Source organism: Parasteatoda tepidariorum, chromosome 2 (assembly GCF_982258835.1).
Source record: "Parasteatoda tepidariorum strain Cologne lab strain chromosome 2, Ptep-v5.0, whole genome shotgun sequence".
NCBI classification, from domain to species: domain Eukaryota; kingdom Metazoa; phylum Arthropoda; class Arachnida; order Araneae; family Theridiidae; genus Parasteatoda; species Parasteatoda tepidariorum.
The window spans coordinates 18,457,674-18,481,058 of record NC_141756.1 but is presented as its reverse complement, the minus strand read 5'-3'; the positions used below and the strand labels follow the sequence as shown (position 1 = coordinate 18,481,058).

The 23,385-nt window shown below is 29.6% G+C and overlaps 2 protein-coding genes across 3 annotated transcripts in view; one reads left to right on the top strand and one right to left on the bottom strand.

The window, feature by feature from the left end:
* LOC107455951 (metabotropic glutamate receptor 6-like) overlaps positions 1-23,385 on the bottom strand; it is an 84,057-nt gene that overhangs the window by 13,261 nt on the left and 47,411 nt on the right. The window contains exons 2-4 of the mRNA XM_043047476.3: positions 18,899-19,053; positions 13,653-13,823; positions 4,314-4,458 (exon numbers count right to left, since the gene is read on the bottom strand). Of these exons, the coding sequence (XP_042903410.2) occupies positions 4,314-4,458; positions 13,653-13,823; positions 18,899-19,053 (471 nt within the window). The remainder of the gene's footprint in view (positions 1-4,313; positions 4,459-13,652; positions 13,824-18,898; positions 19,054-23,385) is intronic.
* LOC107443176 (uncharacterized) overlaps positions 1-23,385 on the top strand; it is an 85,163-nt gene that overhangs the window by 47,875 nt on the left and 13,903 nt on the right. Inside the window, exon 1 of one of the 2 annotated variants that reach the window (XM_016056960.4) lies at positions 21,991-22,283. The exons of the other annotated variant lie outside the window; for it this stretch is intronic. Coding sequence (XP_015912446.3) covers positions 22,241-22,283 — 43 coding nt within the window. The 5' untranslated portion in view covers positions 21,991-22,240. Of the gene's footprint in view, positions 1-21,990; positions 22,284-23,385 lie in introns of those variants that run through there. 2 annotated transcript variants of the gene reach the window in all.

Sequence of the window (23,385 nt, the reverse complement as noted above, 5' to 3'; positions counted from 1 at the left end):
CATTTGTTTTAAAACGTATTTGCAAATGAAACCAAACATATTGACAATTGAAATCATTTAAAGAGAAAAACTCTGCAAAAGTCATTAAAGTTTGAAAAAAATATTAATGAATATTTCTTGGATTTCTTTATTATTAATGAAAATCACTCTTCGAACAGTTATGAGATCTGCTTTATGTTTGCAAAAATATAAAAAGAAATCGCTAAAATTCTTCTTTTAATTTATAATTTATTGTAAAAGTTTAAAAATATGATCAATATAGAAGTCATTCAGAAGCCGTTTAATACTTTATAATTTACAAATCAATATTTCACGAGAGCTTTGCTCATTGGTTTCTTTTTCTGATCAAGAAAAAATATCAATTAATGCCTCCATTCTTACGAAACCTTTTTTTCTAAATATTGGGGAAGTCGTGTCCTAAACTATACGTTTGCTGGCTGTTAAACTATATGTCAAACAAATATCGAAAAAATAATAATAAAGAGATTAATTCCTGGAAAATGTTTTGCAAGGAATTAAATTCAAGGAAATGTCTTTGATCTATCCAATGATGGTCCAATTTATAATAGAGGGCAATCTGAAAGTTGTTAAGTCCAAATACTCCTTTTATTGGTATCAACATTAGTTGTTTTTTTTAAAAAACTCTTCTATGTTAAAAATATTTTTGCATTGATTTTTACTAAGGTCATTAAAATGAATGCTTGCATATGAAATGTTAAATATAAGAATGTTCAAATGACATTTTAGAAAGTATATAAGCATATGTTTTAGGAAACAATGTAAAAGTAGAAATTTGTTTTTAAAACACATTTTCGCACTACAATCCATCTTTTTAAATAACATGACAGAAAAATATTATGTTCTATATTTACAACTCAATATAGCGAGTTTTAGAACCCAAAATGTAAAGCTTTCTCTAAAATATTATTTCTTTAAATGTTTAGAGTATCACACTTTTATTATAGTAATGATAGTTAGTTAATAATTAAATTACCAAATTATTACGAATTCTGCTGTCTGAAAACTGCAAATTCATTTGATTTTTCCGAAAAGCTCAATTTCGGGGTGTCAAAAGTTTCTTAATTAAAATTTAGTTTCATCCTTCAGATTTAGAATCTTGTTTTTATTGATTGCAAATTATATAGTATCATCACAACACATTGTTTTTTACTTACTGAAATTGTTTTAAAAATTCACTATTTAACGCTCTGAAGCAAAATTTTTAATAAACGTATTCTTCATATTTTTTTTTATATTGTACATTTTTATTTAAGTCAAAATAAGTGGAAAATGTTATGTTTTGCATTTTAATAATTTATGGTTAGGAAATACAATTGGACACAGGTGTTTCCCTGTGTCTTTTTCAGAGTTGAAGGTAAAATCCTCCAAGCTCGGCTCACTTCCAAAGATTTATTTTCTTCAAATTTGTACTTATTTGCTGATATTTAGATCAAAGAGGCACAATTGTTATCTATGAAATATCTTTAATTTTAACAAATCAGTAAATTTTTGAAAAGCAATGAAAAACTTTTTTTCAGACTTCTTGTTTGGCTTTAATATTTTAGTACAAATATAATTCCGATAATCTAACAGATTGATTGATTTAACAGATTGATTGTCATTATATTTTGTAATTAAATGATATCAAAAAATATATTTGCCGGTAACTAGAGCGTCATAAAAATATATATTATATATAATTGACACCGGTGTCCCACTTGCTTCTAAAAGGGTTAAACCACCACGCAACATGATCAAATAGTCACAACCGAAGAAATCAGCCAAACAAACAAATAAAACGAAATATGATGCATTTTAATATGAACGGCTGTTTTATGGCATTATTTGTGACACTTTTATTGTAAAATCAATTTATCACAAATAACTCCATTTAGTTTTACCGATATTGTTAACATTACAAATTTTAAATTAACCAAGTGTCATTATATAAGCTAAGGAAGTTAGCTGAAATAAATTATGGCGAAGATATGCCTTTTTTTTTTACGAAATTACACTTAACCTCTAGGCAAATCTTTTTTTCTGAAATCTAGTTTCTCTTTGAACCATTGAAGAAGTTTGCCAAAAAAGCTATTTGCTAGGGATCATTTCTTTCAAAAGTTATTTTGCCCAAAGTAATCTATAAAATCTTTATGATCCTTCTTCATAAAAACGGACCATTACTCTTAGAAATCACATCTGTTACCGAAGAAGATATCATTGGCTATTTTTTTGTTCGAGTAACATTATATCTACCAGATGATTACACCGAAACAAGTTTTCGCATATACAGTCATTTCCTTTCTTTTAAATTCCGAACGTTTCCAAGAGTAATTATGCATGGTCACCACATGTATCATCTCTAAAGAAATATCATTCAAATGGACTAACTTGTTTTTATTCATATGAAGCAATACCGATGGTTATCCTTTTTATTTACCAGAACAAAAGCATAATTATACACAAAAATATATTTTTACTAGAAAAGCTTTTTTTTGCTCCCGACGTACCTCGATTTCAGATTAAGAAAATATGTTTTAACACTTCAATCAGAAGAGTGGTTGAAACTTCGGGCTTCATAATATCTCGAAAACCTGAACCTCTCAATGAAATCAACCCTTTGCCACCGAAACACGGTGACTCAGGGGCTAAAGTCTTCGCCTCCTAATGATGTGATCCAGGTTTGCCAGCTGTGGCGATTGATACAAATTCTGTGGTAGACAAATCATGAGTTCTGTGTCCGTTGGGTTAACCACCGCAAGAAATTTTCACAGTTTTCCTCCCCGTGTAACACAAGCACGGGCTAGGTCACTGTCGACATTAGAACAGTCACTACAAATCATTCGAGTGTGGAGAGTGAAATGCGAATTTTCTGATAGGAGTAACATTACGCATTGTTGCAATTTAAATTGCAGATGATTCTGATTTTTGCTTGTAGCTCCAAAACATAACTTCTCCAACAGTTTATAGCACTCTTTTAATAATTATTGATCTTGTGGTCCTTTTTTTTAAAAAAAATATTCAGACTATGTTAGCATCTATAAAATTAAAATTTAAAACTCAATATTAAGGAAAATTATAACAATAAATAAAAAATTCTTGAAAAAAATAGTTTTTTCTACTTACCTTTTTTTTCAAGAAAAAATAAATTTTAACTATTTCTGAATTAGGCAATAAAAGTGAACAATAATTTTTAAAAATAATTTTGCACGAAATTTTCGCTGGAAAAGCAAATTTTAAATGTATAGGTAAAAATGCTTCGATTTCCTCAAATGTTTCCATGATGTGGTGAAATTCATCAAAATTAAAATTAGCATTAGGGATCCAATTTTCTCCATCTGACACGATAAAACTATTGACTCCGTATATTTCAGGCGTCTACCCCCATATATTACTAATCTGAATCTGTATATTACTGTCAGAATATATTCCTAGTCAGAATTTCAAAAAAAAAAAAAACAAAAAAAAAAAAAATAAGTGGCTATTCTATACAAAATCTCATTGCTAGATTATGGTCTTTGACCTGTGGACCTATGAAAAGTGTTCTGGTCATTGGCCGTGAAAAAAATATTTCCGTAAATGACCATAAAATACAGATCTGCCCGAAATTTTTTTCCCCATGAAATATGTGGTTATCGCCAGTAAATCAGTTGTCTTTAACTCATCGACACTTCACGCTGATAGTATTGCAGAGGAGTAAGAGAGTTGCTCTTCGTTTTCTGTGTTCGCCAATCTGAAGTGAGAGAGATGTTCTTGAGTGCTGTTTGGGATCAATTCCGGTACTTCTGTATCTGTAGATTGATGCTGTAACTACCATGGAAAAAATGCAGACCCTGATCTAAATCTGAAGTGAGAGAGATGTTCTTGAGTGCTGTTTGGGATCAATTCCGGTACTTCTGCATCTATAGATTGATGCTGTAACTACCATTGAAAAAAATGCAGACCCCCGGATTGATTTATGAAGTTTTAATAATCTGCCAGGTAAGTATAACGGTAAACTCTACTAATTTTGTTGAAGTTAATTACAATTTTGTGTGATGGGTCTTTTTCGCAAAGAAGAAAAGCTATTTGAAAGATTCGATAAGGTTAAAACTTTCGGAGAGTTGGCTGAATAAAATAACAGTAAATTTTCTGTTTGCTCAAATATCTTAGAGTGTAATCAAGTAAATCCTTGTGCCAGATTTCGTGACTAAAGAATCATTAATACGAATAAATTAGTATATTTTCAGGTAATTTACTTAAACCATTAAGATTGTAAGTCTGATAAATAGGAGCAAAGTGTTAGTTTTTATTCTTTTTTGGATCATTTTACGTACCTCTTGCACTGGGTTTTGCCATTAACTTATGAACGATATTGTCGTAATATGAGTCACCAGCAACTCCTGAGTCTTTTGTGAGTCTTTCTTTAACAGCAATGCAGATCTCACTTTTAGATAACAGCTCTTCCAATACTGTGAAAGCCTGTAATAATTTTTTTTTAAATACATGATATTGCATTATAAACATAAACTTTGTTCTTAAAGAATTGTTGTGACTGGATCTTTTTCCCGTCTTATTGTATTACTGCTTGTTCTTCGTAAGAAGTAAGCAAGAAAGTATTCTCTAAATTAATTTGCGAAACACACGAAAGTTTGCTTAAGACTAAAAGGCATATACCGACATTATAGATAAAAACTAAAACAATTCTTTTCTTTCTCTCTTTTACTTAGCTCATTGGGTTAGTAATAAAAGGGCCATTTTCTTTGACTTACAGAGAAAAAAAATACTTTTCTCCAATTAATTTTACTCCTTAGTACATTACTAGTTTCCATTTTTAATTCAATTACAGTTGATTTTTAGCTATTCAGTTTTTTTAAAACAAACAAACAAAAACACGTAGTTACAGATAACTTTAAAAATGATTTAGTCCGTGGTTCGGTTTTGCTTTGCATATTCGCATATGCTGTCCAATCACGGTGATCGTTTAATTTATCCAGCATGATAAATAAAAAAGATAAAATATTAAAAAACGTGCAATAGATTCCTTTTTTATTTAGTATAAATATAAGTAAGCATCACTGGTGCTATCTTTAAGACATTTTCAAAAAATAATCATCCGAAGTTTAATTTAAAATGGGTCATTTCAAGCTAATGAGAAAAATTTAACAAGAAGAAGAAACAGTTTAAAATTCAGAAAAAATATAATTCTAATTTTGAATTTTTCTGAATTTACTCGTCTCAATTAAATCGTCTCTCTCAAACGATATAATTGAAATTTTTTATCGATTTTTGGGAGAGAGGATAAAAGTATCCCTTTTACCTGATGTTTAAATTTCAGGAGCCTTTCAGAAATCATACAGAAGTTGTAAAAAGAACTCATCCAGCCACAAACTATTGCTTAATCTTTGTCAATAGAATAGACGTTTTCTATACGTTCGATACGTTTATACGTTATATAAGTTTTATCGACGTTAGATAAGAGAGCAGTCCAAAGTTAAACGCCTTAATGTTAATCTTCTTGTTAACTTATTTTGTTATATCTCAAGAACTTAGTAAGCTAATCGAAACATTTTAGCACGCATTTATAGAATTTATTTACAGAAAGATGATTCTATGCAAATAAATTTTTTTTTTTAAATACGTATTAATTTTTTATTATTTTGTTTAATAGTCGAGAAAAAATTTGAATTTTATGGTATGGGTCATTCTCACGAAAACTGTCATTTTTCAGTTCATAAAATCCCAAAAAAGTAAAGTGAATAAAAAGCTCTGAAACTTTTTATATTAATAGAAATATGTAATGGCATTATAAAGAAAGTATATATCCTATAAATTATACTTAATATTTAAATTGATTAATTTTTTAAATAATTAATTTATAATTAATTAATTAATAATAATTAATAATTAATTAATTAATTTAATAAATAAATTAATTAATTTAATAAATAAATTAATTAATTTAATAAATTAATTTATTAATTTTTTAATTTATTTTTCAAATTAATTAATAAGTAAATTAATTATTTTCACTATTCAAAAAGTGAGGGAATGACACTAATAGTGAGGGAATGATATTTTATTTTAATACATGTTTTTATCTTACATCTACCTAAAGTTTGAAAATGATAACATACTAAGTATATCTAATATTTATTATAATTTAGTCTTATATATTTAATAGTTTTTACAGGTTTGGGAAATAAAATTGACTGGCTCGATTGAACAAAAAAAAATTTGATAATATACTCATCTTGAATCATTCCCTCACTTCAGCGTCATTCCCTCACTTTATACACTAGTGAGGGGATGACGAATTCAATGAAATTTAAAAATAACAGTTAGGCCTAATTAATTTCTGAAGTCAATCACATACAATTATATTCATACAAGAAAGCAACATATAATTATCCACTTTCTCGATGAAGTTGTATTTTATTTTACTCTAAAAAATGACATGAGGGAATAACAAATGTAAAAAATTTTACCTGGTTTGATTCATTCAAATTTATTCCACAGCAAAGCTTCCTTAAGTTGAAGATGGAAACATACTGCAATTTTGTTCTATGATGCCAGTTGTTAACTTCTGAAGTTTTTATTAAAATATTTTTATTCTAAGAAGATTGCAGGGGATAAGAACATTGTTGTGAGGGAATGACGCGAAACACTGGGGACAAAGTATAAAATAGTGCTGTGTTAATATTTTTATCAGAAATTAAATATAAAATTGATTTTCTGAATTCTATATTATCAGTATTCTGAAATAAAAGACGCGAATTTGTAAAAAAAAAATCTTTATTTCAGAAACAATTTTTTTCTTTTTTTAAATCAGCAGTGGGGACAAGTGAGGGAATGACATATTGGTATATTTTAATTACCTAAAATAAATAAAAAATAAAAATTGATAATTTTATTTTTATTCTTTTGTTAGCTTGCATTCCGAAGGACACTTTCCCTGATTTTTTTTTTCGTAAGCTGTAAAACAAACATAAAATATACTGGGGACATGAAAATGACTGTTTTTGTGAGAATGACCCGTATACGATTTGTCACATCATTTTAAAGAATGTAATTTCACAAGGCAAAGAAAATAAATATTGAGATAAATTGGTCAAATAGTTCCTGAGAAATTGAATTTTAAAAAAGTTATTTATTATTCAGAGCAAGTAGGTTTTTGTGCCTTATTTTTGCAACCTAAAATTTTGCCTGCACTAGTTATTTAGCATATTTGAGGCCACCCTCTCGAACCATTAAGAGTGAGTCCTAGTACGTGAAGACCCGATCATTAGATCAAAAGTTATTCACGATGGTCCTTTTTATATTTTTGCGCACTGTACATATAATTAATATTAAATATATTTATAATTAATAAATTTTATTCACAAACATAATAGAAATATATCAAATAATACTATTTAGTTTTTATCCTGCTACATTTTAGACATTTAAATATCTGATAGATTCATAATTTTAATGAAACTCAGTCTATTTTATATTATTGAATGTCTTAAAAGCAAAATAATCCTAGCAAATAGTCATTTATGATACAAATAGTGAAATAATTTCTAAAATTGTTTGCAAAAATCATAATAATTATTTCCCATTTAATAAATACACTTCTCTAAAGCAACATTTTCCCTCAAATGCCTCTTATCGTTCAAGATGGCGACTTCGTAAAACGAATAAAATGTGAAACTTATATCGTTTCCCTGTTGTAATAAAACAACCAAGTGGAAAAAACCTTGCATAAATCAATATTTCCCAATTCAAATTTCTGTACTCCTTCGTATACCTCAACTTAAACACATAACTTTATCGAAAACTGTGTGTAATTTAAAAGGAGCTAACATTTTATTGTAGGAAGAAAAATATTTATATCTTCATGGGAAGTGAATTTTAAGATGTTACGGAACCAAAGTTATCGAAATAAATGTTTTACCAAAGTTATTAAAGTAACAATTTTATAGTAAAGTATTTTCTGATACTATCGTTCTATTAGTTTAAGTTTGAAACTCAGAGAGTAAACGATTACGAAAAACTTGGGTGACTACTTATTTCAAACTTTATGGTTGAAGAATTTAAAACGTCTTAAGTTCTTATGTGGCATATGAATTTCTGAATATTTCGAAACTTTCTTAAAGTCATTATTTTTAAAATGCTTATATACAAGCAGTTATTAGTTTCATTTGGTTTTTAAAACTTACTAACTGCTGTGGTGAAATAATGTAGTTAATAAAAGCTGTGATATTTAATATGTGAATTTAAATACATTGAATGTGTTTATTTAAGAACTTATTTAAATATATTTAATATGTTTTGAATATATTTAAATGCATGTGAGTAGACGTGACTCTGGAAGTCCGATCCCACGCCTCAATTTGCTGCTATTAAGAATAAAATAAAAAAGTTCTTGCACTCTTTCGGACTACATTAAATGTAATGCCATTCATTCTATTTGAAATCGTGCTTGTTTATATTTCTTTCCTAAAGCTTACAAGCCTCAACCAATTGTCTTAAACATTGATACCCTAGTCTGTAAACTTGCTCGCTATTTAACACGTATTATCCCAAATCAAATTTCCGTCAATATTTATACTTCAAAACATTTCCATGATTTTGTTTCACAACAAGCACAGCTTTCCTCATCCATCAAAACTATGCTCTCTCCTGAAGTTGTTTCTCTTTTCACTAATGTCCCCATTTCTAGTGCTATTGATTATTTAAAAATACGGTTGCAAGAACTTCACAACTCATTAATTGAAATTGAAGATATTATCTCCTTTGTCAATCCCTGTATTCAGTAAACTGGTTTTTAATTCAATCGTAGTTTCTATAAGCAAATTGAGGGATTCGCCGTGGTCAACTCCTCTCCTCCATTCTTTGTGACATATTCATGCATTATTTCGAAAAGAAAAAAGTTTTTAATTTATTCAAATTCTCATGGTAGAAAATTGATGGTACATTTGTCTTAGTAGACAGTGTCGCTGATTTTCAAGAGTTTCTTTCCATTGTCAACTCTGACCCCAACATTCAATTTACTTTCAATGTGAAAATTAATTTTACTTTATCTTTTTTAGATGTTCTTGTAACTGAAAACCCTGACCAATTTTCCACCTCTGTTTTTTTTGCCTTCTGTTTGCCCACTCATATGAATTCTAACCACCCAAACTGTCTGAAAATGTCAACATTTCCTTCTTATGTTTTCTGCCCACTTAACCTTTGAGATATTCCTCTTTAAAGTCTGAGCTTCACTTCTTCCGCTCGCTTGCTGCTAACCGTAGATTTAGCCCTACTATTATAGATTCAGGTATAATCTAATTCGTATAATCTAATAAAATATACCTGAAAAGTTTATCACAGCTCTTTGAGGAAATAAGGAAAACCTGTTGCAAGGTAACTGATCAAAATCAAATTTCAACAATCAATCAAATAAAGCAAAAATACAAAACATTGTTCATACAATTGATTTCAGAAAGAGTGTATTTACGTACTAAAAGAAAACACAAATATTTTTAATTCTTAATAGAATAAACTTCTTTGAAAAAAATGCGCTAAAAAGCAGCAGAAATTTCAGAAAAAAGTAGCAATAAAGAAAAAGAAAATGAAGGAAATAAAAATGAAAATATGACCACCGAAGCCGACGTCTTCAGGGGGTACCGGCCCCGGTAGCCATAAAAACAAAACCATTTCTAATTGAGGGAGAAGCAAATGCTTAAATTAACTCCCTCAGTACCTCGATGGTTTTGCATGGAAGTTCAGGAAAAAACATGAAATATAAATAATGTATTTGAGTTCCGAAATAGATGGTAATAAATTTAACCTAAGACTTTTCTAAAATGCATTAAAAATCACAACAAAATGTCTGTACGCATAAGTCTTTTTAAAAATATCAAAATCATATATTTTTAAATTTTTCTAACTTGTTATATATTTTTTTGAAATGAATGATAAATAAAAATACAGTAAAAATCTTGAGTAATTTTTCCATCATCTTTAGACTTCAAATTTTCTGAAATACACTGGTTATCATAAATTAAGGAAAAATCACAAAAATAGCGATAACTCTTTCAAAAGTAAGCCAAACCGTGCAAAATTTGCATATGTTGTCCACTAAGAGTAGCTGAGTAAAATTGCAATATGCAAATTAGTGGCGCTGCACTCGGCTTACGTCATCTGCCTGGAGCATAAAAGTCCAAGTTTGAGAGAAAGCACACAAATTTTACTGTGATTGCGACATTGAAAATCTGAGATAGCCAATTCGTAATAATGACCTCTAGGCATCATTTGCCTGAAGAACTACGATGGAGAGCCATCGGGAGACTAGAGGCAGGGCAGAGTCAATCAGAAGTGGCCAGATGGCTAAATGTGAGTCCATCTGTGGTTCATAGACTTTGGAGGCAATTTCAAACCACAGATTCGGCATCTAGGAGGTTCAGTCAAGGACGGCCAACTGTTACGACCAGTGCCGATGACCGATATTTGACATTAAGTGCACGCAGGAATAGAACCGCTACTCCGACACATCTTAGATCCTCTCTTGCTGCAGCCACCGGAAGGTTGGTGTCAACGTCAACTGTGCGCAGAAGGCTCCACGAAGGTGGTCTGTATGCGAGACGACCAGCCATTTGCGTGCCGCTCACATCACGCCATAGGAGAGACCGTTTGCAGTGGGCCCGACAACATGTCCACTGGACGTCAGATCAATGGAGGCCTGTTCTCTTTACGGATGAGTCCAGGTTTAGTCTAGAAAGTGACAGTAGACGTTATTTGATATGGAGAGAACCTGGGACCCGTTATCATCCATCAAACATCCGTGAAAGAGATGCATACGGAAGAGGCAGTGTCTGTGTTTGGGGAGGCATATCCTTAAGAGGGCGCACATACCTCCATGTTTTTCCAAGGGGAACCGTGAATGCTCAGGTTTATCGAGACAACATCCTTGATGCTTATGTGCGCCCATATGCCGGGGCAATTGGTGATTGCTTCCTGTTACAGGACGATAATGCAAGACCACACAGAGCTCGCATTGTTGATGATTATCTTCAACAGGAAACAATTACTCGCATGGAGTGGCCAGCTCGATCCCCGGACTTGAATCCTATCGAGCACGTTTGGGATGCTCTAGGGAGGCGTGTATCTGCCATCAATCCGCCCCCTCAGACCCTTGCCACGCTTGCAACTGCTTTACAAGAGCAATGGCTCTCACTTCCTATTGAACTGATAGACCGCATAATTGAAAGCATCACACATCGCTGTTTGTGCTGTATTGCTTCTAGAGGCAATCATATTCCATATTAAAGGTACTTTTTCTATTGCAAACCGATACTTCCAATTTGTTTATTTTATACATGTGCTAATTTCTATACTACTATTAATGTCTGATAATTTCTTTTTATGTTGTTTAATACCTTACTATGTGTTGTATATTGTGGGTAAGTTTCATAAAATTCCATGTGTAATTTCTTGAGTTATCGCGATTTTTGTGAATTTTCCTTAATTTATGATAACCAGTGTAATTAAAATTATACGTTTTTTTTAACCATTTACAACTATCATGGTTTCAAAACAGTAAAAGAGACACTTAACTTGACAATGGAGATAGTTTAGCAGCCCTATGGCGCTGCCATTAATGAGTGGAAAAGAGTATCTTATTCTGATAGCCCAGGGTCACAAAATGGGGAGTGTTGGACACTGGAAATTCTTCATGTATTGAACGGAATAGAGGAAATATTATAGTGTCAAAGCTGGGATTCGATCTCCTTTTCTGCAGGCATGAGATGGACATATAATCTCCCTCGGCTATAATATAAACCTATCTGAAGAAACTTAGTGGCTTCATCATGTTGGTGCGATAAAATTCTGGTTGTTCAACCTTATTAGGTGGAAGGAGTTAATAAACAGTTTTTTGTCACAGTTAACAGTTTGAATACCATTTTATTTATGGTTATTTGACTGTTTTGCTTGGATATAGTAAAATGACAATGAAATAAATTGCTATTTAACCATTTTTTTTCGATATTTCTTACAGTGTAATTGAACAAAAAAGCAAAGAAAAAATGTCATGAAGTTAAAAAGTGGGTATATCTCATCTACGGCAAAACTTTCTTCAATCTTTATATATGAGGAAATATTTTAACACATGCTCAGAAATTTCGTCAGGAATCTTATGCATTCTTGTATTAAAACAAAAAGTATAGAATAGTTATGAATATTATATGCAATATATATTTTTTTGTGTTTATAGTTAGAGCTCTACAAGAGAACTTTTGAATTTTTATAATATTTATGGATGAGTAGTTGAGAAAACATAACATACTGTCATGAAATATGACAAAACTATGAACGAATAGGAAAAAAATACATGTAGAATACTGTATATATGTTATAAGTATAATGCGTACTACAAAAGAAATCTCTTCTGCTTAAATTTTTCCGAAATCTTATGCTTAAAATTTGAATTCAGTACATGGTAATTAAAACCTATAAGAGGTACTACTATTTTGCTGTATCGGTGATCATTTAAGGCATACTCTGAAAAAGATGTTTTTTATTTCCAAATTGCATGTTATTTATTTTTTATTTGACTTAAAAATAAAACCCTATAAAACTTATATTTAAAAAACAGAACTATGTCATTCTGTCAAATTTCTCAAGATAAATAATTTATTTATGGTAATTTTATCAAAATTAAATCCCAGTATTATCCCATTATTTTACAGTACGCAAATAAATAAATAAACGGACCAATCTGAATAATTTTTTATCTAATTATCGGATCTTCACGTTCTAGGACTCAATCTTCATCGTTGGAAGGGGTAAACTCAAATATTCTAATTAATTAGAGTAGACGATATTTCAAATATACGAGTTTTTTTAAACATAAATAAAAAGCCAAAATACGTAAAAGAAGAAACCATACTCATCTCCCATATCTATAGTTTTTGTGATTTATGTTTGAATTGTTTCCTTATAATTTTGAGTTGTTTCCTTATGATTTCAAGTGAAAGCAAGTTTGCAGTGATTGCAATTAACATCTGCAAGTTAATTGAAGTGTAACATTAGTATAATAATTCAGATAATATATATATATGTAATATTAGTATCTAAGCAATAGAACATCTAAGAAATGTCGCCTACATTTCTGATTGGTATGAATGACGTCCTTGTTAAAAAATTTATATAATGCTCATTCTCAATAATATGATAATAATGCTCATTTTCTGATTCAAAACTTCATTTGCTACAAATATATAAAGAAGGAAATAACAGTTGACATTTTTCTTTCAAGAGCAACAAAAGTAGGCGCCCATTTTCAAGACTTTTTACCCTGATTTTCCGCTCTAGGCCTCAGTGGTTTTTCTTGCTCTGCTTTTCGACATTTTTTTTCTCTCGTTTTCTGTATTGTTTCTGGTTTAGTTTCGCAACTTTTTTTTTTCTTTCAAATATCTTTCTTTTCTTCAAATTCATGACTGGTATGCCTGGAAAGTGGGTGACCTTTAGCGCTTGAAACATGTCAACCGCCATTTCCTACTTGTAAATTTTTGAAGCAGCGCATGAAGTTTTAATCAGGTAATATCTTCCCGCTTCAGTTTCTTGGGATTATTTATTTAATACTGCTCAATGTTTGAAATAAAATTCAAAATTATTCATCAATTATTTTTTTTATCTTTACTAACCTGTATTCCGTAATTTGACTCTTCGTACAAGATGGATATATAAGTCCAGTTCAATCTCCGAATGATTTGCACCATTGCATCAGCTTGGTTAGTATCTGAAGGTACAGTTCTCAAGAAATATTCAAACCTTTGCTTGTTACTCAGCTCTGGACTTGTAGAAAAGAAGCTGACCTATTTTTTTTTTAAAAAAAAAGAGAGGGAGAGAGAAACAATGACGATTAAAGAATTATTTCAAATTGAAAAATAGTATCTGAATGATGGAAACAAAATATGAAGTAAGAACAAAAAGTCTGAGATACATAATTTTAAAACTTAAATTCTGCGTAATATTTTGAGGCACATAAAAGGCGATAAATTGGAATTAAATATTAGTGTTAGATAAAAAGAGAATTTTTAGAATTGCTTGATTACCTCTGCAACTACTAGATATTTTTAATGACATTCGGTCGGAGATTTCTTGTTACAGATGTAGTACAGTGAGTCAAAAAAAAAAAAAAAAAACGGACTTCCCTAAATAAATTTTGATATAATCATTGGATTTTTACGGTCTAGGATTCAAACTTAATGGTGAAGGGGGGGGGGGGGGCTTCGAATATTCTAATTAAATACAGCAAACTATATTTTAAGTTATGAAATCAGACACAAGAATGTACTATATCTGAAGAAACATGCTTTTTTTAAGCGGATTCGAATTTTATACCCCGAAAATACCATAATCTAGAAAATAAGGTCCCCATAGTTTGGTCAGGAGAGCGATTCAAAGTTTAAACCCCTTATGTTAATTTTACCTCTTTGCGTATTTCACTATATCTCCAGATTTTTTTTAAAAGAATTGAAGCATTTTTGAAACGCAATTATAAAATTCCTTTTTCCAAAGATGATTCCAAGTAAAATATAAATTTTAGTGAATACTTATTATTTTTTAGTATTATTATTTTTTCGAAAATATTTTGAATTGTAAGGCATAAAATTTTTTTCATTTTTTTAAAGTATTTAATTTTTTATGACAAAATACAAAACTTGGATGAAATCGACCGAATAGTTCCTGAGAAATCGAATTTTAAGCGTTCGACTTCTTAAAAATTCGATTTCTCAAGTACTATTCAACTGATTTCGTCCAAATCTTGTATTTTGGTATGTAAAATTATACACTTTAAAGTATAGTAAAAATTGTATGCCTTGCAATTCAAAATGTTTTTGACTAATATTTAATAAAATAATAAAAAAATAATAAATATTTACTAACATTTATTTTTAGCAAAGAATTATTTTTGAGAAAACGAATTTTATAATTGCCTGAAAAAAATTTTAAATTAGGTTTAAGAGTTCGTGAGATTTGGTAAAATACTCAAAAATAAAATTCACATTAAGGGGTTCAAACTTTGAATTACTATCCTAACCAATATATGGGGATCATATTTTCCAAATTGTGACTACTCCTTATATTTTTCGGGCCGAAAATCCGAATCCGTTGAAAAAAATTCATGTTTATTCAGAGAAAATACATTTTTGTGTCTGATTTTGTAACTTAAAATATCGTTTGCACTAATTGATTAGCGCATTTGAGGTCACCCTTTTGAACCACTAAGTTCGTGTCCTAGAACGTGAAGATATCAAAATTATATCAAAATTTATTCAGAGTGGTCCGTTTTTTTGGCTCACTATACAGGGTGCAAAAACAGGAAGAAAAAAATAAAAAAACAATCACCCTGAATAGCTTTTAATCCAATGTCTGGACTTTCACGTTCCAATGCTCATGGTTTTTATTCTAATGGGTGCAGACAATATTCTAAGTAACGAAAGCAAACATAAAGCGTACTTTCTCTGACTAAACATACCTTTAAAAAAAAAAAAAAAAAAAAAAAACAACAGATTTGGATTTCCGCTTCTCAAAATATAGAGGATAGCCACAATTTGGGAAATATTCTTGCAATCATGTGGCCAGGTGTATTTCGCCCTATATCAAGAGCTTTTAGAGCGAATAGGAGAATTTCAGCAATTAACTATAATATTAATTTATGCATTGATAATTCTATGTAAAAACAGTTTCTAATATTTATTTTTTTATTACTTTATTTAATAATAGCCGAAACATTTTGATCTGTAAGGTATTCAAATTTTTGAAGCATTTTAAAGAATTTAATTCAGGGAAGTGTGTTTTTTTTTTGTCTGATTTTGTAACTTAAAATATCGTCAGTACTAATCAGTTAGCATATTTGAAATTCTTCTGCCAAGCCCGAGTAATAAACTGGTAATTAAAATCTGGCGAGCAGACAGGGTGCTCGGTACATTCTTATCGCATATCCCTGCATGTCTTTGAAAGAGACGCTTTGAGGGATATGAAGTATTGGAATAAGATTTTAGAATCCTATGCTTCCTTTTAAATTATTCAGACGTCCCTTATTTTATTTTAATTAATGGTGTCACGTTTTTTTTCTGTTTTCTAACGACCTATGTGTGATATCGGGTCTTCGAGTTGCTATTTGCACACTTTCCCTTTTTAAAGTGAGTCGCACTGAAATTCTCAGTCTGTCAGTGGCATTTGCACTTGCTCGTTGGCCTCTTTGATAAACAAGCGTGATTTCGTCATTGTTTCGGTTTTAGTTGTAACTTGTGTCTACTCTGACCTCCCCAAAAACAACAATCTGGTGTTGAAATTTGTTGATGACATCTGGTCACCGGTTGCAATTTGCGCATTTTACTTTTTTAAGGTGCACCGCATCGATTTTCTCAGGCAACCTGCCTCCTTTGCACCTGTTTTTCAGTCTCTTTGATTGACAAACAGGTGCAAAGGTGGCTGTCATACTGAGCATTTCAATGCAGTGCACCTTAAAGAGGTAAAGGTTACAAATCCCATCTCTGTGACACTACGTTCTAACCATATTTCATTTCAATCTACTTTAGTTTGGGGGGTAGCCTGTCAAGTAATTTTAAACACTAGTTCACTTTTATTGATGTCGTTTGTGATATTTAAAGAAAAATATTAATAGATATGTTTGACATAAATCGTCTTATCGATTAACTCTGCATTCCTCTATTCATTTGCTCCGAAATTTTCTTTTAATCGTAGAAAAACAGTTGCTTATCACATAAATAGCTGCATAAATGCAACATTTCGTGGTTTTTAAGAAGATATGGCTTAAACTTTAAAAATTAGGAGGAGCAAATTATGGTCTCGTTAAATACGGACTTGAATTTGAAAACTATCATTTAAAAAAAAAATAATAACTAATTTAAATAGAAATTAACCTACATTCAATATCATCCACCGACCGGGAATCAATATTTTATTTTGTTATTACATAATGTTTGATGTCTTTTTACGGCAAGAATTAATGGATTGAAAATTCTCTTGGTTAGATAATAGAGGGTGTTTCGCAGTATATAATGTTCGAATTTTTATCATTCTTGCAAAATATTAAATCATACATCTGTGCATATTAGTAGACGAAAATTAATATTTAAATAAGAAAAAAAGGAAACAGAAACATTTCCAAATATTGATAATTATGAATTCGGGATAGAATAAAGACGATACTAAAAGAATCGAAAACTAATTCATTTGCTTAGAGTGAATAAAATGCAGTTGTCTTTCGCTATAGTAACCAACTTAGTTTTAGCCCAAAATAAACAGGTCACATTTGATTTCTAATGTACACATTTTCCCGGTTATTTTTTACTAGGATTCATGAAGGAAAAAAATAAATGTTTGAAACATAAAAAATACAATTGCTATTTGAAATCTTCACAAAATTTTGAGATATTATCAGATTTTTTTCTTTTTTTTGAAAATTGAAAAAAAAGAATTAGGTAAAATTGTTTTAAAGTAATAGCTGTAGTTATTTTTCTAACAATTAATATATTAAAAAAAAGAAGCTCATGGTGAAAATGTTAATATTTTCTCTTACATTTTCATTTAAATACTGTGTTTATGTGCATTTTAGTAGAATTGTTTGCGTTACGTATTATTGTGCAGCACAAATATCTAATTTCAATACAATATTTCTTCAGAAAAAACATTTCAGCCTAATTCAATTTTTAAATAGTTTTATCAAAATGTTGGAAAAAAGGTAGGAAGGACTCAAATATTCTTAAAATTGAAAAAAGAGTCATCAAAAAGAATCTGAAAAAAGTTTTATGGCAGTAAATCAAACATTGATGCGCAAGTAACTTGTTGAAGTTGAACGAATGAAAAACTATTAAACAATTGTGTCAAAGAAAGCTACAAATTAATGTACAGTGTTTTTAAAATCCTTATAAGAGATGACAGAAAAAAGTACATATATTGGATACGTACTATAAGGTACGTTGAGCTGAAATCTCTTTTTTTAAGAAAATATTTCTTCAAAAAGCACACTTCAATAGTTCAATAGTCTAATTTGATTTTTAAATATTTGTTCAAAAATTTTGAAATAAACTTTTCTATTAAAAGAATAAACTTCTCGTTAAAATTGAAAAAAAATTACTCATCTAAGAGTATAAGAAAAAAATTTTATGACAGTAAATCAAACATGAGCCATTAACTTGTTAATGTTGCTAAAACAATGAATAACTTTAACTTCAGAAGAAAAAAAAACAAGAAAACTACAAATTGATGTACAGTGTATTAAAAATCCTTATAAAAAATAATTGCAGAAAATGTACACATTGGAGGTTGCTACCATTTAAGCGTAAGCCTTCACGATATCGAAATATGACAAATTACAATAGAGGAAAGCAGATAAAATAAGCATCAAAGCAGATTTAATTAGCAGTCCTTCAACCCTTCCCTGTTTCGCCTTATAATCCTGCCTTGTTGTTTATTAAATTTAACTTTTGCGACAGAATTTTTTTTCATAATAAATTGCGTCCCTTAATATCAATATTCTTTTGTTTTCATTTTTGATATTATTCAAAAAATTCTTATAAGAAATGGCCTGCAGGGAACACCATGAAAATCATATAAATTTTTAATCAAATCTCAAATTTAAAAATGGACTGTTACAAGTTGAAATATATCACGTGATATCTTTATGTCAAAAACTATCAGACATAGGAAATTCGAAGAATTTTTCTCATTAACGTCCGCGTTCCTTAATAGAGCATTTTACGTATTCAACATTTACATCATTTTTCCAAAAGTAGACATAAAAAACTATTTTTTCCGTTATATTATTTAATTGAACAAGAATTTATAATTGTGTATAAGTTCATAATAAGAAATTGTTCCTACAACTTCTTGGAGAAAAAAACGAACAAATAAGTACCTGAGGTATTTTAAAGAGTCTTAATAGATTTGCAACTTGAATTGAAGTGACACTTGAAGCTGCTCCAAGTACTCCAGATATTCTTTGATGTCGAATAGAGGGAGAAGAACCATCAGGGCATCGATATGTACCATCATCAATATTACTTATAGAACCTAAAATGTAATTGTAATATATATATATATATATATATATATATATATATATATATATATATATATATATATATATATATATATATATATATATATATATATGAAGATAAAACAAAGAAAATTATAGACATATGAAAAGGAGGGGGGGGGAAATGGGGGAAATAATAATTAAAAAAAATAACAAACAACTGATTAAAAAAAAAAGAGAGAGAGGAAGAAATCTTATTTAAAAAAACCGAAAAAGAAAAAAAAAGATATACATTTTTTATCAGCCCACACGATTATATCCGCAAAAAGAGCGCTTTCTGATATTGTATCAATATAGCCAAAGCAAAATATATTAATATTATAGTGTGAGGAGCATTCAAAATTTTTTTTACAGAAATTACAGCAGATAAAATGGAACACAATAAGAAAAATAACACGTAAAAACAGAAAATAAAAGAAAAGAAAAAGAAAAAACAGTATAAAACATAAACTGTAAAGCGAGTAGCGAAATCAGGTGTACTTACATGAACGGGAAATTTTTCAAGAATGATTTATAAAATTTTTAGCAACAAGATTGCCAGATTGCAAAATATGAAAACAAAAGCGCAAATTGAGTGTAACTAGAGGGTTTTAAAGTGCCGTTCTTACTGCATTGCTGGAGTGATTTGTTATGCTGTGCATTGATTTGTTAGTTACCAAAGATGGACCCAAAATGGATGTGTGCAATGTAATATTATACTGGATAACTTAAAAAAGTTGACCATAAATAATTTTAGAAAATAGATATTTATTTAAGAAAAATATAAAATAGAAAAGAGAAACATAAATTGCCTGTTATGCAAATAATTTTAGCCACGGACTTGCCCTATATATATATATATATATATATATATATATATATATATATATATATATATATATATATATATATATATATATATATATATATATATATATATATATATATATATATATATATATATATATATATATATATATATATATATATATATATATATATATATATATATATACTGTGTTTTTAGACCGTTGCTAAGCAACAGTTATATTTTACATTTTTTGGCATAATAGATAACAGACGTTGATTGATTAAACGAAACAAAGTTCATATTTAGTAGAGATATCATGCATTTATTATTATGCAAAATAGTTCAGATATCAAAATATCACAAAATAATAATGGACGCTCATTTATGTTTATATTTATAACCGTCTTTGAACAGTCGACCCAATTTTTTGCGTTTAATTACAATTATATAACACAATTATTAATTACAATAATAAATATTCAACTCCGTAGCTTTGTAATTTTGAACCCAATACAAACAAAGGAAACTCGTAAATCAGGAATTTCGAGAAATTTTACCTTCGTTGAGAACTTTTTGGGGGAACTAACCCCTATTTGCGTTACATGGAGAGAAAAACCACGAAATCCTTCCAAGGTTAGTCCAATGGCCTGGGGACTTTAACCCATGATCCGTCTACCACTGAGGATATTTTGACTAAGCACTGTGGTCGGGGCAAGTCGGATGCGAAATTCGTATCGACCAGCCATCGTTGTAGTTTGAACCCGGTTCACCTCATTGGAAGGCGAATGCTCTATCCCCTGAGCCATCACGGCTCAAACGAATTATTCTGCTTTTTATTTTGTCCACTAAACTATCGAAGAGTCTTGGGGGATATTGCCTCACTCCTCTCCCAAGCCTGTTTTTCACTTCTTGTACTATTTAGAAAGAGTGTGTTCTTTGTGAAACACGTCTGCCAAGAGCTTCCTAGGCATACTCTATTAGATTTAGATCCTAGTAGTACACAAACTATGGCATATGGTCAATATCCTTCATTCTAGTATGTCCGGTACCGCCACTGAACCTGTGTGGCAGCTCAGTGGCATCGCATAGAAATCATACACAGCAATTTACTTCCTCTGAAAGAACATATGTGTTTTTTTTTACTTATTTGAATTCTTAGTCTTCAAAATATAGGGGGTAGCCGCAATCTGGTAAATATGGTCCCCATAGCTTGATCCTTAGTGTTAATTTCAATTTTTACGTTTTTAGTTATATTCTTAAAACTAATTTAGCAATTCAAAAGGAAAATTGCATCCATTCCTGAAACTCATTAACCTAAAAAAAATTTCATGTAATAAATAATTTTTAATGACGATTACTTTTCCTTATTTAATTTGATAGAGAATTGAAAACTTTTTAATTATAAGTTATGACTTTTTCTTAATGCCATATTAATTTACATATTTTTTTAATGAAAAATCTGAAGTTTCAACTGTTTTTTTTAGTAGAAACCAAAAAAATTTTTTAATTAATTATTTTTAAAAAATGGTTTAGTGACCGTGATGAAATATTTAAATGGGGCGATTAATATATAAATGTGGTTAATTAACGAGAAACTTGACTTACAAGCGCTTAACGTAAAATTTAATTCATATTTTTTCCGCTAATAACCGATTGCTAATATTTTTTTAAATTATAAAATATGTTGTTTTACGATCTTTTTGCAATCTTCTAAAACATTATTCGAAATTTAGTAAAGCAATTTGAATAATAAATTTCATTAAATAAAAAACATTTTATTCAACGAATGTCGAGTTTTACAAAAGCATGTTTCTGATAGAATGTGATTATACAACAGATTGTGATTATATTTAGTGAGATTATATTTTATTTTTTAGTTTGTTTTTTCAATAATTGATACAATTTTAATGATATACATAAGTATGCACAGATTTAGAATAATATATTTATCAATTTCTTCAAACTATATTTTATAATTATGAATACGAGTACGGATTAAGATAAGATTGCATCACTTCGAACTAAACGAACACTACACACTAACGAAGACTTCACGTATAATATCCATAACTATCTGCTGGCAGCAATGACATCATAATAGCTACTGCGCTTGCTCAGTCTACTTATGCTGTTGGTCAAGGTTCAACTAGCCCATTCATAAAAGACGCGGACATTTGATCTCGTGATGTTAAATTAATCATCTGTAAAATGAAGTAATCTGTTTATTATGTCTTTTTCCTAAAGTACACTATTCTTTTGGCAATTGTCATCCCCGCTTGCATGAAAGTTTTCTGTAATAATTCTACATTTGATTTACATTTAGAGGAATGTAGTTTATTTAAACCGATTTAAAAAAACAATCGAAGAAAATGAAACTTCTCAGATTTCTTTCTACCTTTTTGTTTTGTTTAGGTAAGTTTTTGAATGCTGTATTAGTTATAAACATTTAATGTAATATTGAACTCACATTCATCGTCACATATATATTATCTATTTATAACTGCATTTTCTATGGGACCCCATTCATATAAAAATCGGGAAAGTGAAAGTAAATTTGAAACGTGAAAGTGAAAGCACCGACAGGTCCGTTTTGATAACGTTTTTTCTGAAGTCACTTAGAATCACGCGCTATTCAGCTTTATTAATAGACTTTATGAACAATCAACAGGCACATAAATTTTGTTTTTTAGAGCAGATCTTCAAAGATCCAATTTTTAAAGACACTGATATTGGATCTCGTCATTTTCAATAAATAGTAATTTTTTTACTTTGTTTTTCTCCTCGAGTACGCTGTTTTTTAATAGTTGTCTTCAAGGCTTGTTTGAAAGTTTTCTGTTCTCTAGACTAATTCTATATTGTTTATAGTGATCTGTCACGTCTATCACAATCGCCAATTTGCCTAGTAGATTTCAAACTTCAACATTTTTTTTTAAAAATATATATATATAGATGTTTTTCCGGGGGTGGCTACGGGTTTTACTCGAATTGGGCCCTTTCTATGATGTTTGTTTTTTTTATTTCCTAGCGGGCCGCTCTCCGAAAGTTTATTCTACCACAGATCGCGATATCGAAATATCCCCTTAGGCAACAATCTTTTCGTAAATTAAAATAAAACATTGAAGGATACTTTTATCCTAAATTAGATAATATTCAAAGAAATCGAGCATAATATTGGGAAGAAGAAGATGCTTAAAACACAATTTCGGAAATAATTTTGAAATTTAAAGTTGAAGTTACATTTATTGCTTTTAAAAATTTATATTTTTTGTACGATGAGTTCTTTAATTGCACTAACTCAGTATTACAAGCTATTTATAAATTTCGGTTTTTCTTATTATGTAAATCAATAATTTCATGTAAGATAATGAAGATGTTGCATATTCCTATAGTTTTTCAAAACCTTTTTCTTTCAATAATTTTCTTTTAAAATTACTTAAAAATTGATTTAAAATAAAATTTATGTAATTATATACTTTTGTTTGGATGGCAGAGGTCTCAGCACTAAAAATTGAGA